The sequence below is a fragment of the Dunckerocampus dactyliophorus genome, chromosome 7, assembly GCF_027744805.1.
Source record: "Dunckerocampus dactyliophorus isolate RoL2022-P2 chromosome 7, RoL_Ddac_1.1, whole genome shotgun sequence".
Lineage (NCBI taxonomy): Eukaryota > Metazoa > Chordata > Actinopteri > Syngnathiformes > Syngnathidae > Dunckerocampus > Dunckerocampus dactyliophorus.
In genome coordinates this window covers 10,992,450-11,014,098 of record NC_072825.1, presented here as the reverse complement: position 1 = coordinate 11,014,098, position 21,649 = coordinate 10,992,450, and the positions used below count along the sequence as shown (strand labels likewise).

The window sequence follows — 21,649 nt, the reverse complement described above, 5'->3', positions numbered from 1 at the left end:
ACCCCCTTATTGCCTTTGTGACAAAAATTACATAAAACTATTCTATCATCGTTGCTTTTTCATGAATCACTCACAACTTCTGCAGGGTTTCCGCTACGTGTAACAGATAGTGGCAGTGCGCCACTACAAAATAAAAGCAGCCACACCTAAAAAATGAGTTTTTTTTAGACTTGAAATCAATTCTAAGTACTATATTGTATGAATGTGTGTGTGTGTATATATATATGCTATATTGATACATATATAGCTTATTATTTACGCGCATATTGACCACAATTAGTTTGAAAACTATTTAAAATCTAATAAAAATGTTTCACTGCGCTGTATTTTGATAAGCATGCACCGGAATCGCCTGTCTGCCTTGCTGGCCCTTGACCAGTGACCCGATAGGCGACACGTCTTGTGTTGACTATCACTTTGTGTGTTATTATTGGGAGAATGAACAACATACCCGTTATATGAAAAATAAATAATAAAAAACAAAAATAGATATTTTCATATAAATATACAGTATACACATATTTTCACTTCAACCTTTAAATTATATCAGTGATTAAGATAAGTGATTCATGAAAAGAATAAAGCAGAAAAATATTGATGTATGTTTGTCCATAGCAGTTTTGTGTGCAAGGTTTTGTATATTTTTGGCACCAAAATGCCCAAAGGGTAGTAAATTTGAGTGTGGCACTAGGGATTTTTATTGTTATAGAAGTTGGAAAACAAGAGCAGAAGCTTCTTGACTGTTTTCATTTGGGATTGTTTGCTTTTGTTAATTAAAGAAGGCTGTGACAGTGAATGATTAGTAGAAACTTGAGATAACGTCACTGGCTCCTAGACAGTGGCTATCTATTTCAGCTATCGGACAAATATGTCAGTCAATTACTGATTATATTGGTGCTGCCGTAGACTGAAGTGGTTCAGGTATGCCAAATGGCAAGCGAAAGTAGCAAATTACAAAGAAAGCTGAACAGACTGATTGACTTTCTTATTCACTATTTTTTTCTTCTTCCTGAAATCTGTAATTATCTTTGCAACTATTCCCACTAATTTTTAAAACGTTTATTTGAAGCGAATGTTGTAATTCAAGTGGAATTTTCCCATCCAGATCGCATTACAGACGTAAACTCTAAGGAATATGTAATTGTGTGACTAGAGCTGCTACTCTATGGTTCATTGACCAGACACCTTGCTCCACATCTCCTGTCAACCTCCTAACCCCCAACAGCTGTCTTTGTCACTGTATTTTGGAAAGAGTGAGGGAACTGATTTTTGGTACTGTACAGGATATGAGTAATAGCAAAAATGAACACTGTGGAAAACTGTCTGCCGTCTCCAAGCTTGTGTTCACAGACAATGTATAAATCATTAGGACTTGCTGCTCTTGGCAATATTTTTTTTAATTATGGCAAGATGCATGATCTGAAAATGGGGAAAAAGTATTGGCAGGCAACAGGTGGCTCTCCAGTTCAGGAAATATGTTTGGCTTTCTTAGTAGAGTTTCTGTCATCTCCATTACTGCCAACATATTGTGATGTCAACATTTTACTGGGCATCTACGGTAATCACACACATACTCATTGTACACATGCACATACAGGTGCATCTCAATAAATTCAATATTATATGAGTCAAATATTGTGCAAAAGTTATTTAATTTAGTTTAGTTTTTTAGTATTTTAGTTTATACTAGGAAACCATTTAATGGCTCAGGAAGCTTTTGCAAGTCAATTTGGTGATTGGAGTGCGACACCAGTAGTTCAACAGTATTGAATACAGTACATCTAATTATTAGCTCTTTTGCACTTTGTGAGATGGCTGGGACTGACATACTCACACAACCAGCATTTTTCCAGACATTGGTCTTTTTTACAAGTTGTTAGAGTAGCCAGGCTACTTGTCAGCCTCGATTTTATTAATGCTGACCCAACTTGTTTTATTAGTCTGAGCATATGTGTGCACAGGTGTGTGACCATGTTTTGCTTATGCAACAGTAAAGGTTTTGGCATGAAGGCATTGTGTATGTTTGAAAACATGAATGTACAAGTAAATGCATTTTTGTGGCAGTTTGTCATCAGTTGAGTTTTTGTGTGGCCTTCTTTGGCAGAAAAAATAACCTGGTTGCAAAAGCCCAGCTGTATTTGCCTAAAAATAGACATGTCCTCTGTTGGTATCAGGAAACCGTTTAGGACCAGTGGCCTGTGGATCTTTTGGAAATTGCAATATGTGTCTGCTCTTTACACAGACTCACTGTTGATAAATGTGATATTTTATATGGCATCGGAAACAGTTTTATAATCCAGATAGTGATAGTTTTATACCGTAAATGAATGACCTTTTGCTCACTCACTTTCACTCACTGTCCGTTTCATGTTCATATTTTGACCAGTACACAGTGGAAACAGATGAGGCAATAGCACCTTTGCTGTTATGATGGCCATAGCGCTTGGCTCATAGCTTCTTCACAACACCATGGCCTGTATTGCCTGATTTCCGACTGCAGTCGTGGACAGGAAGGCTCGAGTGCCGGTCAGTCAGTCGCAAATCTAGCTCAGCAGTTTGGGAGTCTTCCAGTTGGACATGCCTCAGTCTAGTCTAGAACCTTGTCACTCATTTGCCGCACCAACACAGGGGAGTCCTGGAAATGGGGCTTAATTTTGAAATACACGAGACGAAAGCTCATTTTATTACTTGGAATTAAGATGTTTTTCGTAACTCCTGACTAATTTTGATTTCCCGTTTCAAAATATTTCCAATGGCTGTGTGTTCTCATAGAAAAGTTATTGACTTAAAGGACTGCTGTGAGGTTAGCTTGTCCATTCAATGAGGCATTAATGTTGAAGCCAAGGAGTGGGTTCCTTAATTTATGAGTCAGCATCCCAAATGAGTTGTGGGCCCACTTCTGGTGGGTCCCCACATTACAGTAGAAGTATACTTTAATGAGTTCTACTCCCCAAGCTGCAAATTTGACTTCAATGTTGCACACACCACAGCAGTGAGTGACACTTTTTTTACCGTTACCCTTTACGTTTTTAATGCTTCTTTTTGCTTATCATGAGGTTTTCAGACACACTTGCAAAACTGAAGATAATTATTAGACAACTGTTTACCATGTTGTGTTGAACTGCAAATTGTGACAGCTATTTAATGGAATCTCAAGTGTCTGACTGTCCTCACATCCAACATTCCTGAAAGGACCTAATGAGAATTTCTGCTTCTCGTTTAAGTCCCAAGATCCACGTTGCTTTTTACAATGAGTTGGGCATGACATAATAAAAACAGGTGCATAATTAAACTTTTAGACGACCACATGCACATGGCAGCTCCCTTAAAACGTTTAAACACTTGAATAAGCCAAGAAACCTTCATCTATTGCCAGTCCGCCGATTGAAGTGGCTTTGCAAACACATTTGCTCTGCATGTGGGGGACATTATTGTTGCAGGGTCCCCTTCACTTTCTTTTGTACATCAGCAAAATGTAACTGTGTGTACACATGGACACAGGCATGCACAAACACATGAGGATCTGTTTGATTGATGTCAAGTTCTATGGCATACAACAGTAGTGATTTTAATAGTTTAGAAGCTTGACATTGCATGGTTGCCAAATGTACCACATGTAAGATGTGTATTCAAAATGTGCGTGCAATCAAGGTAAACCTGTTGACCCTGTCACTTAAGAATTTTCTCTCTTTGTTTTTGTCTGTACTCTTTTCTTTTATCACACTTTCTCTCCAAACTGAATGTGTCTCGGTTGCCCTTCTCCAAGACAGAATGTGGTTACGCACTCTGTGCCCGTCTGTTTGCAGCTAGCAGCTCGTCTCACCCTGCTGAACCACCCTTGAGCAGAAGAAAGGGAGAGATGAAGAGCCACATAGAGAAGGAAAGGGAGAGAAGTTAAACGATTGCAGAGCTTCTGAGCAGGGGAGAAACCCTGTGACATGCACCACACTTTAAATGGGATCAGACCAAGTGAATGTATGATTTAAATTAAGTGTGATGTTCATTCCTGACACACCACAGCCATCCTTGGAATTAATCACATTTCTATTTTTACCACCACTCGAGAGAGCAGTGTATCATGCATTGCTACTTTCACTGCATTCATTTGATTACAGTGTGTTCTGTAGTCCCGTGAGTATATGGATACTCAAAAAATATAATGCACACCCCCAGAAAGGAATGATAAGGTTTATCATCTGTTTAAGACCACATTATTTGTATAGATGTAGGAACAAGAATTATTTATAATGAGGACAAGCACATTTGTTTGTGTGGTATCTGTGCATCTGGTGGTCATCACATTGCAAGTAGTTTTATGACCTGAGTCAGGGATTTGGAAAGCTTGTGTTTTAAGATGGTTTTCTGTGTGGTAGTGCAGATGTACTGTACAGTACATGCTGGCAATAAGGGAGCACTGCAAAGTGCGTGTGTGCGTACCTGTGTGCCGGATGACAAATGAATGTCTAGTCGTCTGAGGTTCTGATGGACAGCAACTTGCAGGCCACAAGTCCAACTGTTGTTACCTCATCATCCCTGAACACCCAGGCTTGCCTTTCATATGCATGCAAATACATACACACATATGGTCTCTTTCTCACTTGATTGACAGATGAAGTTTTCACTGTGTTGAGATACTTTTTAGTGTCAGGTTTCTCGACATGCCGCCACATAAATCGTCCCAGTTTTGAGGGAGGAGACGGAAGGTTTATGCGGCACAGCACAGAGGCAGCACATTGTCAAATAACTAATAAGCGTGACTTCCATCTATATTTTTGTTGTTGGAATGCTTCCTCATTGCCTTGTGAACTTCCAATGGCCATGCCAACGGCAGTCCTTATGTCCTTCAGTAAAACGACACTAAATTGAAAGAATCATTGGCATTTAGCATTGAGAGAGCATGTTGGTATGACTTGAGATCATGATTTTTTTTGTGCAGCCCTACTGGGTACTTGTATAACTGCTCTCGGACAGAGCCGTCAAGGTAACCTTAAATACTTGCCGTCTGGACTTGAGTGGGGCCTTATGATTTCCACATTAACAGAATCGCGGACAGAATTGCGGATTTGGCCTATGAAAACAGAATCTACTGTTGAACGCGGAATCTTGCGGAAATTGACATACTATGAATGAAATGCTGTCCCCATGAGGAGAAGAAACGTTTGTGTGGGGACGTATTTCCTTGGCAGAGTGCTCAGTAGTGGCGGAATCTCATCACAAACACTAGCCTACCCCCTCTAGAACTAAACATGTCCAAACGGGTACTTGAAGCACCAGAAAAAGTTGGCGAAAAAAACTTAGGATCTCCTCTCTTACCGAGTATGAATTGTAGCTAGAGGGGTTAACTTAGTTTAGCAGAGCATGCTGGTGCGGCTGTGTGTGTGCAACTCAGGCTGTATGAGTGTGTTAACACTGTGTGTGTCTTACCGCTTGTTAATACAAACAAGCGTTTTACGATGCCTGCTGACGTTGTGCAAGTTCTGAGTGAAATAAGGACAAGAGGCACATTTAGTCTTGCTCCCAGCTCGTCTTAACCGTAAACAGACTTTCTTCACACACACAACACACTTCCGACCTTCAAAATAAGAGCGCCGTTTGCCACATACTGTCTAATTGTGTAATCAAAATAAGGGTGTCATAAAAAATCTTATATTAATAATGCAATTGGCATTGCATTGGAGACTACGTCTTTGTTAACCACAAGCACGAGAATTCCAGTTTGAGGATTTTGTGTGTGCAGTGGCTGACATCCCATTCGAACAGTCAAGCTACATCCGTTTCTGATGTATTGCATCAATAAATGTAAGGATTTTTGCATTTAATCATTTAAATAACTGACCTTTTAATTACTGTCGCAAGTACACACTCTATTCTGGTAAAGTAAGTGTAAAAGGTAAAAAAAAAAAAATTACAAGTGGGGGAAAAAAATGAATTTGTAATAAAATAAAACAGAATTCATAGGGCAATCATTTAAAATGATTTTTATTTAACTGGTGGTCGTCACAGGCTTCCACTCTTTGTGGAAAAAAACATTCTTTGTGAAGAAGTTAAGCTAACACCTTAAGCTACTGTTACGAGCCTCCGTCAAGGTTTTGGTAGCTAATGATGGCTCCTGCCGCTTCCTCTTAGGGTAATAGTAAAAGTGATAAGTTGAAGTAGGTAGACTCCCACCTTTGTCCCAATTCATGTAGTTTCTCTTAAAATGATCCAGTTGACTCTGACATCTACCAGACAGATAAGTAAAGTGCATGCACGTCCTGCCTGCAGTGTTCGCCTGACTATGGATCAGGTGATGTTGAGACCTAACCTGGCATTTGTGCCTCAGGTTAGCTGCCCTTCATACAGCAGCCCCACGCTGGAACTGTGCTGTGTGTTTTTTATTCTCCACTTCGCAGTGAAGTATGGAAAGTCTCCCAGTGTGTCCCGTGAGAGCTTTGCGCATTTATTTGTATAAGACAAAGCAATTTAGAAACATAAACCAGCCTTTTGTATCCTGTGCCCCTCGTCCCAGAGAGAAATGTCTGTCTCTTGAACGACTGTCATTTGGGTTCAGCAGGGGTTTTCAAAGTCTAACATTGTGGGTCAACCTCCACGGTGCCGAACGGCTGCCTGTATATCTATACATTTGAACATGTTGAACACATTGCGTCTGTCTCAGAACCACAAGGCACCTCCCATAGTGAGATACTTCACTTGGTTCTCACAAAACTGAACATTTTTTGTCCTTTTTTTTCCCCATCGGTGTCTTTCATAGTGTGTCTTCCCTCACTTTTTTTTCCTAACATAATATTAAATCAAACTGTGGAAATATCTTGACTCTGTTTTGCTCTCACCAGCACTATCCTTCACCTAACCCACTTTATTACATGTCATTGTCTTTCAGGAGTAAACTGTCTTCTGTACCGACCACAGAGTGTATTTTGGAGCTTCCCTACTTTGCTGTGCAGGCCACAAGAGCTCAGACACATCTGCTCCAAGCAATCTACCAGAGTTGGACCCAAAGCACATTGAGTGGTGCAACCCCAACACTCAACGAAAGCCTAATCAATGAGGTTTTCAAAGCTCCAGGTAAACAAAAAAACAAAACAAAGTGACATCTACTTTATATGTATCATCGTGCAAAGTCAGCTCGCCCACCAGGGCACAGGTGTTCAAACTTACTGAGTTTATGTGTTAAAACTTAGTGTCTATAAAAATCTGTGAAATCTCAGTTACATCATAGAAAATGTACTACATTCACCTGCTCTATCTCCCCTTTTTAAAAATTGAAACTGAAAATGTATGTATTGCATCAGAAAACTGCACCATGGAAATGGGCAACTGCAACAGTAAACTCAGCAATATAATTAAATTGTCCATAAATCCTTATAAAACCAAAGCAAGGTGATATATTGATGTTTTAATTATTAATATTGAGTGTAACATCATTAATTATTAAGTATATCTGTTCTTTTGTTTGTTTGCAATTACAATGAGAATATAATAAGTTAAAACATTTCACACACATTTTCATTCACAGACATACTGACTATATCAACTTGTCCTGTAACTGAAGTGGCTGTAGTAATCGTAGAGCCAAGAAAAAAAATTAACTCTTGTTTCACATTACCTGTGACGGCTTAATCGCCAACTTCAGTATTTCTTGTTAAAGTCAGGGCGGCACTCTAAAATAAATACAACAGTAGCGTTTCTCATGATGGTCACATCTGGACAGTCCTCTGAAGGGTTTGGGGTTTTCCAACTCATTAGGATTGCGTTGTTTGGTATGCCGTCACTCCCCTGCTGCCAAGCCAGCAAAACTACCTCTTTTATTGTTGTGTGGCTGCCAGAAATGTATGAAACCGGTCTCCCGTGGAGTGAAGTCAAATATTCCTCTTCGCTCATTCTGCCCTCTCTCGAAACAGGCATTGAATAGTTCCAAGGAGAAACAGTTTTACATCTGGACTTTCGGTTGCAGCTTAAAAGAACAAAAAGTGTGTGTGTGGTTATGCTTGCAGTTTAGAGTTTAGGAAGCAGAGAGGTGTTGAGGAATAGATTATGTGGTCTCTACGTTTATAGGTGGAACTTTTTTTAGCAAGTGTACAGTTCTGATCAAAAGTTTACATACAGTCTCATGGGAATGAATGTCATCAATTTTTTGGCACTATGTATGGGGCAGTGGCATATTTTTATATTGATACAACATAAATGAATTTGAAGATGGTTGGGTAAAAGATGTTTTATTAAAAAACGTGTGAAGGGTCAGGGCTTTCTGGCCAAGTGTCTGGACAACATCAACCACAATGTCCAGGACAGCCAGAAGGCCGTCCTTGCGGAGAAGGATGAGCTCATAAGGTTAAGTCTGTATAGTCCATTTCAGCTGGAAAGCACAATAAAACCAGATCCATCTATTAGGATTAGACCAACGCTGCTTTTGACTAAAAAAAACAAATGCTGTGCTGCTAAGTACTGTTTCAGCATGTAACAAACTTGTGAATACACTCTTGGCAAATATCCACCATCAACGAGTTTGCCGAGTACTTTGTTGCTGCTTATACCAGTTGTTTATGTGGTGATCAGACCCACAGTGACTTTCGGGTTAATGTAATAATATAATATATTATTTAAGTTTCTTAGACTTTTCTCATATTTGTTTTGTGTGCCCTACATTTAGCTCGTCGGCTGTTTTTCCACCGGCTTTGTCGTTTCCAATCCCTGAATATCTTCCCCTTCTGTCTTCTGTCCACTTCTCTTAGCTTCTCTTCTTTTGTTCAGTGTCCAAATTATTGAATGATACTTGTACAAATGAAAGAAACAAGTTTGGAGCCGCACACTAGCTTAACGAAGGTGTGTGTACAGAAATGCTGCAAGTGTGTTACACCAATCAGCGTTCTTCAGTATCAACCTGCCCCTCAGTATTTCATGGGATTTGGTAAAGTCCCACCTTGCCAAAATCACCCCACTCAGACACTTTTCTTAGCCATCAACAAGCTTCTGGTGTAATTCTGGTTGAATATTTGCAAACTTTGCAAAATTGGATAAAGTTGATTTGAATGAGTTTTCTGGCACGGTCCCGGCCTTTAAGAATACTTCACACATGTTCTTTAGCGGGGGTCATCAACTACACTTGTCCAAGGGCCAACATTTTTCTCAGCAGACATTGTGAAGGCCAGATGCTCTCGTAAAATAATTGTTTTTCAGCCTTTGTTAGTGTTGACAGATACATATTACCTGTATTGCAGCAAGACACTCGAGTCCTGCAATGGTCCAATTTCACAGATCGGGAAGAAGTAATCAGGGGTTTAATTTATAAAAGCTGTGTATGCACACAACAAGGCTTGGAAGCAGTGTAGGTCACTTTTTACGGCAGTGTTGTGATTTGTAAAGAAATATTTGGCGAGAGAATGTGCGCACCTGCATGCAAACTTTTGAGCTGTTGTATGCACCTTTTGGAGGAAATGAGAACAGGAGACTCAAATGGGGATGTGATAAATGCAGTCACATGTCTCACATATACATTGTTCCACTTTGTATCAAACCAAATGTTATCTAACCTATTTAAGCACAAAACCAGTTCAGTATTCGTGCTTTTATACAGTCACTCAAACATTTACTTGTACATTACTTTTCATACAAAGACGAAAACTGTTGCTTCATTGTTGTATAGTTGTATGGTTGGGTAAAACTGACCTTTTTAGCTTGTGTCATCAGAAATGTCCAACTTTAGCTGTGTATTTAAATCTTATAAACCCAATAATCCGACTAAAGATGAGTAATGAAGTTATTGACTCACGGGTGTTGGCTTCACTTCATGCAGCGGTCGATGCACACCAGCGCTAGCCGTTGATTTGAGGTGGAGTTGAAGAATAGTAGTAGAATATTAGTCCTTTTCCATGATTCCAACTACTTTGTGCAGTTCACCGGTACAATTGCAAGCAAAACAGACCTAGAGAATGACGCTACTACCACCATGCTTGAAAGTTGCTACAGTGTTCTTGGAGTTGAAAGCCTCACCTTGACGGCAAACATACTTTGCCAAACACACTTCTTGTTATTATAGCCAAATAGCAGTTGTTTTGAAACGTTTGTCCAGAGGGCAGCTGGCTTGTCCCTGTGGGCACTCGCTTTACCAGGAGTGATACTGCTGTTGCAGCATTTCCCAGTTCATAGCAGGCTTGTTTCCGGGTTCTTCCTGAACATTGGAAGCAATTTCCTTTCAACTCAGAGTGACAGTATGGGTCTTCTTCCAGACCTTGGCAAAGTGGTGGCATATCCAAATAATTTTTACGTAATAAACTTTTAGTAATACTCTACACCTCCCACTTATGGGATGTTATTGTTTGAACTGATTTTCTTAAAATCTGTAGATCAGTAATGGCTCCTAAAGACTTTACCAGATTGAGTAAATTTAAAATTCTAGGCTTTCATTGAGTTTGTGGATTTTCCCATTGTATTAGTATTGGTATTTTTTAAACCAATGAGTGGTGTCAAACAAGTTATGCTGCCAAAGAGAGACTACCATTTTATATTCAATGATGATCAGTAATGAGATGTTAATAGGGCTTGGCCTTGCCGAGGTAAAATGCATTCTGAAATCTGCACCACTTGCTATAAGACTCAGGCGAGTGTTTGTATATATTTTAGACTGTATGTGTGATTTTTATGTTTTTTTTATGCAGTATCACTTGGATAGCAACAATTGGAGGATGCCCAGTAGGATACAATGCAATCGTCTGTGACCATTTGTTCGTTTGTCACGTCAACATTTCTAGTTAACGGAAGCTTTAAGGCATAGATGTTTGCACTTAATCTTTAATGTTGTACCCCAATTGTTCATTCTAAAAGTCTTCTAAAAAAGTACCTGTTTATCCATCCATCCATCCATTTTCAATGCCGCTTCTCGTAATTGGGGTCGTGGGGGTATGCTGGAGCCTATTCCAGCTGACTTTGGGCGACTGGTTGCCAGCCAATCGCAGGAGAGTAACAGTTTAATATAATCTCTTCTAAACTATTTGCAGTTGATATTTTAGGAAGTGATTCATCGTTCTACTCAATTTGAACCATAACAAAAATCTCTGTGTAGGTATTGCTCTTTGTTTTTGCTTGAAATCCCACAGCAAATGAAGGGACTTCTGTTTCTCTGTAAAGTGCTGACACAGTGCCATTTATTTGACCTTCTATGCCATAAATGTATTTACCATCTTTGCAGTGGCCTAACTTTTCTTTTAATGTGGCTTACTGACTGAGTGACTGGGTATTTTACAATGATTACAAAATCCAGAGCTGGAAGCGGGTTTAAAACCTGTGTTTGTTCTTCTCTGACCAAGCAGTGGCCATCAGGTGACTGCCAAGACCAAAGAATACATGCACACACGTTTTAGCTGAATTCTGAGAAAACAAAAACGGTTCACTTTGAACATATGCATTTTTTGTCAAATAAGTGTTCCTCCTTTCTCTTTTGATGTTAGATTTTTTCCAATAATGAAAGGTGTTTCATATTGATTCAAGCTGATGACACAGATGGTCAATGTCCTCCTTGGGGAAGGTGCTTGGGTAGGAGAGTCTTTCTCTTAAGAAAAACTCAAAAGCAATGGGGGAAATTTCCAGTTTTCATCTCAGTGTACTGACAGGCAGGTAAAATTTCCTTGAAATAATTTTGGCCTCAGATTAAAGCAGCTGTCATTGCATACTGGAACGCAGCCACTACTTGTAAGACCTTAAGTTACTGTGCTGCACAGTGGCAGACGTATTAACCTTACAAGTGGCATATGGTTAAGAGCCCGCCTTTGGTCTTTAAAAGTGGTCAGATGATTGAGTAAATCACAAAATAAAGGGTGAAATTGTTTTTGTCAAACAAACATCATACAACATTACGTCTGTAACACAGCACTAATGTCCAGAACTGTTTTGTGTTTGGCTCAGACCTCAGTTTTCTGTGGTGACACATGAATTCCACTCAACCTCACGCTAGTGTTGTGTTTTATTGGTGGGCTCTGCACAAAACTTGACGTCCTACTTTGTGTCTGGTGGAAATGGAGATGTGTCCCATAGAGAGGTGGGTGTTTGCTCTTATATGTGGGCGTATTCTTACACCCTGGCTGAGGTTAGAAACACAATCATAACATTGCTTGCTGTGTTGTCTTTTTAATCCTTTATTTCAATCATTGCTATTGTCTGCATCCTTTTTCTAGTCTCTCCCCTCTGTTATTCCTCTTGTCTTGCTTCTGGATTCATTGATTTATTTAATCTGATTTCCTTCTGTATACGTATCATTTTCTATCCACTAGTTGGGATTGTTTGCACTCCTTGTTGTTGCATATTCTCTGATTCTTGTGTGGTTTCTAGTAGCAGCAGTCACAGTAGCATTAACAGAAGGAGGCCTGTAATTCCCGCCTGCCGTGGCATGCAGTCACTGCTAAACTCTGCTTAAGCGACATGCTGACCACAGTGACCTCCCACACATGGTCACAGTCTCCATGCATTTGTTTGAAATTACAGTACAGTATGTTTCACATACTGTAGCTATACATTTTAGTTCCTATTGCCCACAAGATTAGTAAATTCTGAACTGTTTATATGTCTGTGTAGTTATTCCAAAACATAAACATGATGCTATATGATGCCTACTGTACTCAAAAGTTGGTGCTCATAATTTTGTAGTACGCTTTTTTTTATTTTAAAGGTTGTTATTAAGTCAGTGAAGTCAGTCTTCTCAGTGACACTGCAGTATTATGTCATTCCTATTTTTTGTAATTCATGCACTTGAATCCCTTAGGGAAGGGTGAAGAAAAGTGAACATATGAATGCCACAGATACAATTAAATAGCCTTAATGTAGTGTAAATATTATGCTGTAAATAAACAATTACTGATATCCTAAAATAATTTTCACTTGTCAGTCACAATGCATTTACAGCTTCATTGTCCCAAGAGTACAAAGTCTCACTTTCTCAAACAAACCACATGATCAGTCAGCACTTGAAAGGATTTATTTTTGCATGAAATTGACTAGTATTACAATTATATGGCAGTGGATTGTAACCACATTGTAACCACATTGTAACCACATTGTAAGTAAAGCTTGATGCTTTAAATGCCAAAAGAAGAAACAGGAGCAAGATACAAAAAAAAAGTGTCAACGATTTATTGCAAAAAACGATGTAAGCGCAAACACTTTTTTTTTTTACCTTTTCAGTGGGGTAGGATTTAGGTGTAAGATTAATCCTGTAGGTCAGTGATTCTCAATCCTAAACCAGGGGTGCGGCCGGGGCGCCATTTTTGGCCCACAGCTTGTGTTTTCTTTTTTTTTTTCAGAAGGAAGGACTCGACCAGACTGGACCTTAGCTTGAGGAGATTTTCTGTATATGGACCTATTTCAATTGTAGATGAATACGCCTGCTATAGTGATTGATGTGCACAACTTCAGTTGCAGACAGCGTGGGTTCACTCAGTGATGGTGTGAATGGTTGTCTGTCTCTTTATGTGCTGTGTGATTGACTGGCGACCAGTCCAGGGCATAGTCCTCCCCTAAGTCAGCTTGGACAGGCTACAGCTCCCAGTGAACCTGAATTGGATAAGTGGTAGAAGACGTTTGGATGGATGCAATGTCTGTTTCAGAGGGTCTATCCCCTCAGTCAAATGTACTTTCTTCTATGAAGAGGTAAACTGTTAGTGTGATTCACATATTGGAAGAGTAGCAAGAAGTCACGAGGGTCACAAAAGAAAGAGGGCCTTTTCATCCGTACACAAACTTATTTCTGACATTAAAAATATGTTATGTCAACATCAGAGAACCAATAAATAATTTAGGGATGGAACTTGAGACGACTTTTGTCAGTGCAAACTTCAATGGGCCACAGACGGTCTTGTTCATTCCTTTCCTGGCACATCTTGATGATTTTTTAAGTCAATCCAGACAGAGGGCCTCTTATTCTTTATTTTGTCCTCTTACATCTCTTTTTCTGTCTTTCAGTCTAGACTTTATTTAAGAAACCAGGGAAGTGGACTGAAAAAAAAAATTGACATACATTGCCACATAATTATTTATACAATTTGACTGTTTGAGATAAAAAAAAAGAAAAGGAAGCACATTTTTAATCATTCAAACAACATCTTGGCCTACTTTCACTAAACCACAATTGCACCTTCTGACAGGCATCAGGAGGTATCTAGCTTGTGACTTGTCACCGTACCTCCGTTTCCACTCATTTCTTATTCGCACCATCAGCACTGAACATAGATATTTAAAATAATTTAGAAATCAGTTGAAAAGGTATCAGTCATTACCTCTCAGATTTTAGCTTGAACCTGTATCCCAGTTTTATTTTACAGGAATTAAAATATGATTCTGTGCACATTGGAAAAAGCAGTACACTATCTTGGAGCCCTGGTTTCACGTGTAACTGTATATCTTTCTATCTCTCAAAGGAATTCATTTGTGTACTGATCAATCCTTAGTAGCTTAGGGACAGAAAATTTTGGTAATTTAGTATCACACTTATTTTTGACGATTCATTAGAGAAATAGTTCTAAAACTGTTTTCACAGTATTCTTTTGAGTCTTATCTAAATGGCATAACCTCTGAATAAATGACAAATGGACATTTGTGAATTGGCTGCGATTTGATACCGTCTGCAGAGCTGGCTTCCTGCTGTGGACCACCATTCCGGTCCGATCACAGCGGCGTGGCTGGTGCCCATTGAGCACAAAGTGCCATGTTACATGGCCATAAATTTAACTTGTAGCCCCCATTGATGTGCTTCAGAAGCACTAAATTCCCAGTCACGTCTGGCTTCCACCACACACAGACACAGTAAGCCTCAGAAAAACGGAAAGAGAAATATTGATCTTAATGGATTAATAGATTATAGAAAGATATTAACATTAAAGTTTTGTCTGAATTCTTTGTAGTTCCCTTCTATAGGATAAATAAAATGGGGAGAAGTCACACAGCAGTGAGTTCTCGGAGATCTGGGTGGCAGACAGCGCGATAATCCAGAGAAGCATTTTAGAGACAGAGTTTGGTTTAGCATCATTAGCTGCGGGCAGTAGTTTGAGCATCTCTCATGGAGTCCCACCCTGGCTACGACTTCAAAGCAAGAATTTCTGTGTTTTTTATGTAAAATTTTAGATTGGGTATAGTAGCTTCCACAGCATAGAAACAGATCCTCAAATTTGGCTTTTATAATGGTCTTTCTCTACACCAGTTAATTGTCTCCATTGCAGGAATCGCGCATAACTCTCCTCACTCTTCCTGTCATTGTGTCTTGTGCCCCAATCCTATTAGTTTCGAGCAAATTGCTTTCGCATGACTTTCAGGTAATTTGGTGGCCGGTAACGTGCCACTGCTTTAGTGTGCAGACAGAAAAGTATGCACCTGGGTAGGATGCATTATCCGTAACGGATACTCGTCTAAAATGAGTATCCGACTCATCTATAATAACTACAATTTAAGGAGTGACAGATTTGTTCTTACTGAACTGTTGCACAGCATCACAGGCAGACCCAATCTATAGCTTTTAGTTCAGTACACACAAGTTTCACCGCGACGATCTTTCAAGTCCCCTCTCTGCATGAACCTTCCTTGTTGATCAAGTCTAGGCAATGTGCCAGTAGACCCCCTGCTTCTACTTCTGCTTGAGCTCCTCAGGAGTGACAAATATGCTTTTTGAATCAACATTGGCTATTGGCTTAGTTGGCTGCTTTCAATCTCAAGATGAGAGGTTGTCTGTCTTTGTTTTGGTGATAATTTAGTCACCAAAATCAAGCGATCTAGAGGATTCTCATATTTCACAGCCATTGTAGGAGAATACAGTGTATATATACATATATATATATATATATATATATATATATATATATATATATATATATATATATATATATATATATATATATATATATATAACCTTTGTTTGAAACCTTTGTTAGCGTTATTAATTCATTCCAGAAGGTCCAACTCAAATGAATAAATTTTTCCCGCAAAATCATGTAAATCTGATTCCTCTGTTCCAGACACTCAAAAATGTTAACACAAACCACTTTAAAAAAAAAAAAAAAAAAAAAAAGATCTTGTGACACGAAAGTGTTGAGCACACATTTTTACATAGAATATCTTTGTTTTTGTTATAACTAGCCTGTTTTGCTACACAATCAGCCTAATTTGTGTTAAACAATTGAAAATGACGTGTGTGTTTAACTGAAGACCCATTTACTATGCATCACCCACATTAGTGGCACAATCCAAAGTGTGAGCTTTGAGCGCAAGGAAGACTGTCAAACATTGAAAGACGTATTGGCTCATAATGGCTACAAAAAAAATCATCCAAAGTTTGGAAGTATTTTGGAAAGGTTAAGATGACCCCAGAAAGTGAAGTGCAACTTGTGTCAGCAGCTTCTTAAATATCATGCGACAACAACCAACATGGCGTATCACTGAAAACGTGTAACGTCCTGCCACTTCATTTTATATCCTGACTGTGGATTTTAATCCAAGAAATTAGGCTGATAACTTGACAGTTTTGACAAGTTGTTACTTTTTAAGTCTTGTTGTTCCTATTTTATGTGCACTTATCTGATGTGCGATATGCCCACTTACCGAACGGCTGTGTTTCAGTTTTGTTCAATTGTTGTTCAAATGAAGGTACTGTTGTTGCACACCTACCATGTTCATTTGTTTATCTGAGTGTTTTAGCTTTTTTCTTTTAGGTGGAAAAAGTCACAAATGAAATCTGTTTATTTGTAGGGAACCTTATTGCTCTAAAAAAAAAAAAACAACAACAACAAACATTTGACAATTAGTCGACTCTGGCGAAAATCCAATGAATCACATTTGACTTTGAAAATCCTTCGTCGAAGACGACCCTACTTTGCTTTGTCTTCACACTGGTATTTTTGTCATCACACCGGAGTAAAAACATGCATAAAATAAGGACATGATTGGGCAGCATTTGGGACTTATTACAGTGTATGACCAAACTGCTGTCTGCTGGCTTGAATATGTTGGTAGTTTTTATATTCTGCTATTTTTAAAGCTTCTAAACTATACATTTAAAGTGTACTTTGCCATGCACCCCCCAGCTGCGAACATTACACAGACTAGAGAAACGGACCAGTGTTAGAATTGTACTGTATATACAATCGTATACTGTATGTAAGAGAAAGTGTGTTAGAAGCACTATCTGCTCCGTGTTCTGCTGTTTGTGTGTGTGTGTGTGTGTGTGTGTGCGTGCGTGTGTGTCAGAGTGCTCCGCAGAAGCACGCACTGTCTTCACTATGAAAAATGCCCTTTTGGAAAAGGATAATGTGCGCATGCTCAGATGTGTCAAATGCATTGATGGATAGCGGAACACAGGGCTACTGTGTGCGCACAGTTCAAAATGATGAGCTTCCACTGGGAAGTGTTCTTTTAATGTGACCCATAAGTCAAATTCCCAACCAAAATATATGCAATGTAGAATATTAAAAACACACTTTTGGACAAGACCATTAGCCCCTGCATGCAAAATTGCAAAGTATTAGGAATTTTTCCAGCTATGTGTGAACGGAAATAATTTTTGACATTGTCGTGACGTGGAACCTTTCAAAAACATAAAGAAACAAAACCTTTTTTCCCCCCCTAGATTGTTCTTGTGTAAATGTACTCTAAAAGCAAGGCAGAAAAAAAAACAAAAAAACTTTCCCACACCATTCCCTGAAGAACTGGGAGCAGGAAAGGGTAAACTGTGCTTTCATGTATGCAGGTGTCTCTCACACACCATCAGAGACCCAGACCAGTACTGCGTTCCATATATTTCATGCATGTGGAAACATACACGCATGCCTTCCATGCACACAGTACATGCTGAGTCCATCGAAAGTCTATTATCCTGTAGTGGCACATTGTATACATTTTATAAAACAAATACATTGTTTGTGTTATTCCTCCTAATCTTTTTGCAGTAGTTGGTCAGTTTCAGGATGGTAAATCCAGCTGCCCACAGTTGCCCTCATGGTGTTTGGTGGAGTGCTGTAGCCTCTGGCCCCGAGCTGTGTGTTTATGTATTCCTTGCACCTGTCCTCATTTGACAAATAACAGCACCACACGCATTCATTCTTTTAGTCACACGCAAAAACACTCACACGTCTGGTTGTAATGCACACACTAATGCATTGCACACATACACCAATGGAATACCATAGTTGAAGGCAAAAAACTACTAACCGGTGTTTTCTTTTCCTGTGTACCCCACTTTTTATAGTCTTAACAGCTGGACAAGACATTGTCAAGAGCCGTCCCCCAATACAACCACCAGCACCCCAGCAGGTGCACCATGCCCTTTAGGACATCTACGTCGGCAAGGGGGTTGTTAGAGTGGGGTGATAGTCCTGAAATAATATCTAGATTGTCATTCACAAAAAATAGCTGTAAGGGAATATTAAAAACTTGAATTCTAAATTTGAATGAAAGCTGTCACATGAACCTACTATACAGGTTGTTTGTAGCACGTGCATGAGACACAGTGGAAGCTGGTACACAGGAATACTCAACCAAAGCTTTGTCCTAACAGCCAACACTGCTCCATTTCCCTAAATGTATGAAGTGGAGGCAGAGACACATAAAGGGTGTCATTAACCTCCCCATCTTCCATCTGGTCATACAGGGGGCCTCTCATACAGCGGATGAAGAGGTCACTGTGTAATTTGTTGGGGGGAGAGGAGGGAAGTCGGTGGTTAAGATTTCAGCAAATTGCCTGTAATTCCTTTGCTTAAAATGTCATCTATAAATATGCCTACCTGAGTCCTTCAAATTTCTGTTATTTAAGGTCAATTGCAAATTACAAATGAAATTTAAATCACTATTAACTATTATTTAATACTTTTAACCCAACACATACAGTGTGTACTTTATTTACACATTTTAGTACATGTAACTAAATAGATGTTAGTTGGCCACAAGCAAGCTAGTTACTGTGGTGTTGATGGAAGACATTTAACACATGGCCATCCTCATATTTAACAACTTTTACTGGATGTACTGCAACAGTATTATGGAATAACCCTCTGCCTTACCAGTAGTTTATTATGACATCCACTGAATCAAATTACTTACATCTGCAAAGTTGTGTTACTCAAAAGAATGTTTCTAGGGAAAGATGAAATGATCATTTTGAGGAGTCAGACTGTATTTAAATAGGTAATGCATGAATTGAACGTTATTCTTAGTCACATTTACCCACATTTACATTTTTTAAACTCTTAAGTTACTCACACTGTACACAGAACACATGAAAGACAAAAATACAGGAATAAAAAACTAAATGCAAGAATTAAATGAAACGGTAATAAAAAAAAATAACAATGCCTTACTTCTTTTGTCCATTTGGTTGTCTTCCACACTGGGGGGGGGCACTGCAAGGAGTGAGAGGCAGGTTTATTGGGAGGAGGGAGTCACAATAATGAGAGTATGGTGTATGGTGCTTATTTTGTTATCACTGCCATTTAATAGTAGAAGAGCCTTTCCCATTATCAAAGATACCATCTTTGTCCTTCAGGATAGTTGCTGCGTATCAGCAGCTTGGACCTGGCATGCAGCCAATGTTGATTTCTCCACTGAGCGTCTTCGATAAGGGTTTTATGCTGCCCCTGCTATTGGCTGTATGATATGAAAAAAAATAATGTGCCATGTGTTTAATCAGATTAATCACGGTATTCAAATGAATTAATCATGATTAATCACCATGTCACCCCGTGTCTGAAATGTGGCAGTTTTTGCTGTATTTTATTGAAAGAAAGATAAATGACATAAATGCTGTGACATCTAAATTTCCTTTTTGTGGGATAAATAAAGTACAATATAATATATTTGTATGTCTTAACAGCACCAAATGAACTGAAAATTTAAATCAAGTTAAGAGATGGCACAATGTCTTAACATCTATTTACCTAACTCTGGTTTCTTTAATAGCAGAATATTTGAATCAGACTTTAACTGTGTTGTGATGAGCAATGAGGAGTTGCATTCAAAGACACCACGTCATTTAAGTTGAATAAGAATTTTATTTTTTTTTTGTATATTATTTTTTTTAAATACAGTGGGCAGTAGGACATCATAACAGGGCATAAACATGTGTTTCACTTTGAAAGGTCACCAAAAAAGTGCTTAACTGTTGTTGGTGCTCCATAATGAATTAGAATTTTGTTTCAATCAAATCCCAGCATAGCCAGCTAAACAGCTGTACCGTCTGTCTCCATGCAGAGGTAACAGCGGTGTAACATTCCTGGCCTTAAACGGCAGCGTAAAAGATGCTAATGACCCCCTGAAATCTGGAACCCATCATCAAATACGTTACTTCCCTTGAAATGCTCTGCCAGGCTTTTGGTACTGCAGCCTTCACTTGTTGCTTGTTTGTGTGAGTTTCAGCACAAGGTCTAAGAGATTATGTTCAGTGTGGTTCCTGGGGCAAACATCAGCTATCTTATCATTTATTTTTTGTCCAGACTAGATGATGACAATACCAAATTATTAACATAATGAACTCTCACTTCTCTCAACCCCTTTTTGGACCATTACTCCAGTTGCACAGAGAATTCCCATGGCAAGGCACCAAATGAAAATCCAAAACTGTCCAATTCATGCAACTGATGACTTCTTTTCAAATGCAAACTAAGTTGTACATAAACATGCATGTGAATCAAAAGTACTCAGTGCAGTTTTTAACTTTGGTTGTAATTTTGGACCCAGGCTCTATGTTAGTCTAAATATAACTTTCTTATATATTTGATGCCAAACAGATGGCCACCAACAGATTCCTGTCGCAGCTCAGCTGGGTTCATCTCACCTCTGTTAGAGAATCTGATTGATCAGAGCTTTGTGAAAGAAAGGGGTCAACAACGATTAAAAAGCAATCAAATGTTTAACAAAGCCACAGCAGCGATATTAAAACCTGTTGAACTGCACTTCATATTCACTGTTTTCTGCTTCTTTTTCCTTGTTCTTTCCCCCCCATTTTTTTATTAGGTGTGAAATCTCTAGACCAGTCACCGACTCTTGAAGGCTCGCTCCAAAATCTTGAGCTGAAGTTCTGCAGCCGTGCAACGGTGAAATGCGCCTCAGGAACCGTGGGAGCTATAAAAGTGTGTGCCAGGACCCCAGGTGTGTGCAGCTGTGCCCTGTTAAAACTTTACTGCCTGTGTGAGCGAGCGAGTGAGATCGACTGGACTGCAGTGGACCGTCGCTTACTTTTTCTTAAATCTATGCTTTAAAGCCCTTCACTCTGTCTCCTCCCTTTTATTCTTTATGTTGATTCCTTTCCAGCTGTGTGATTAAGTTGCTGTTTTCTCCCATGGTGTTGTCATTGGGCTTTGGCCAGGCCTTTGACGGCAAGTATTTTACTAGAGCGAGAGTTCACAAGGTCAACTTGTCAGGTGGTTTATATAGTTATGGGAAAAAATTAGCACACTCCATGAAATATTTTTTTAACATAATTAAACACATGAAAATTTGATCTCCATTTAAATATTTAGCGGTTACGGTAATCTACCAAGGTATTAACAAATACCACTGTAGAAATTTCTTTTAAAACTGATTTGTAAAATATATTTAATAAAAAAATGTATTTCTTGGCAGGTAAAAATTACCACAACATTTCTTACTATTTGAACTGTAAAGTTAGATTCAGACTCACCCTATCAGA

At 39.0% G+C, this 21,649-nt stretch overlaps 1 protein-coding gene across 8 annotated transcripts in view; it reads left to right on the top strand.

The window, feature by feature from the left end:
- The window catches only part of LOC129185227 (intermembrane lipid transfer protein VPS13B-like), a 319,375-nt gene that overhangs the window by 55,591 nt on the left and 242,135 nt on the right, over positions 1–21,649 (top strand). For 7 of the 8 annotated variants that reach the window (XR_008572043.1, XR_008572044.1, XR_008572045.1 and 4 more), the window contains exons 17-18: positions 6,881–7,065; positions 20,974–21,108. Coding sequence is in view for 4 of the 8 variants with exons in the window: in XM_054782025.1 (XP_054638000.1) it covers positions 6,881–7,065; positions 20,974–21,108 (320 nt within the window). In the remaining 4 variants the exon portion in view is untranslated. The remainder of the gene's footprint in view (positions 1–6,880; positions 7,066–20,973; positions 21,109–21,649) is intronic. The other variant, XR_008572046.1, reaches the window with a different exon arrangement.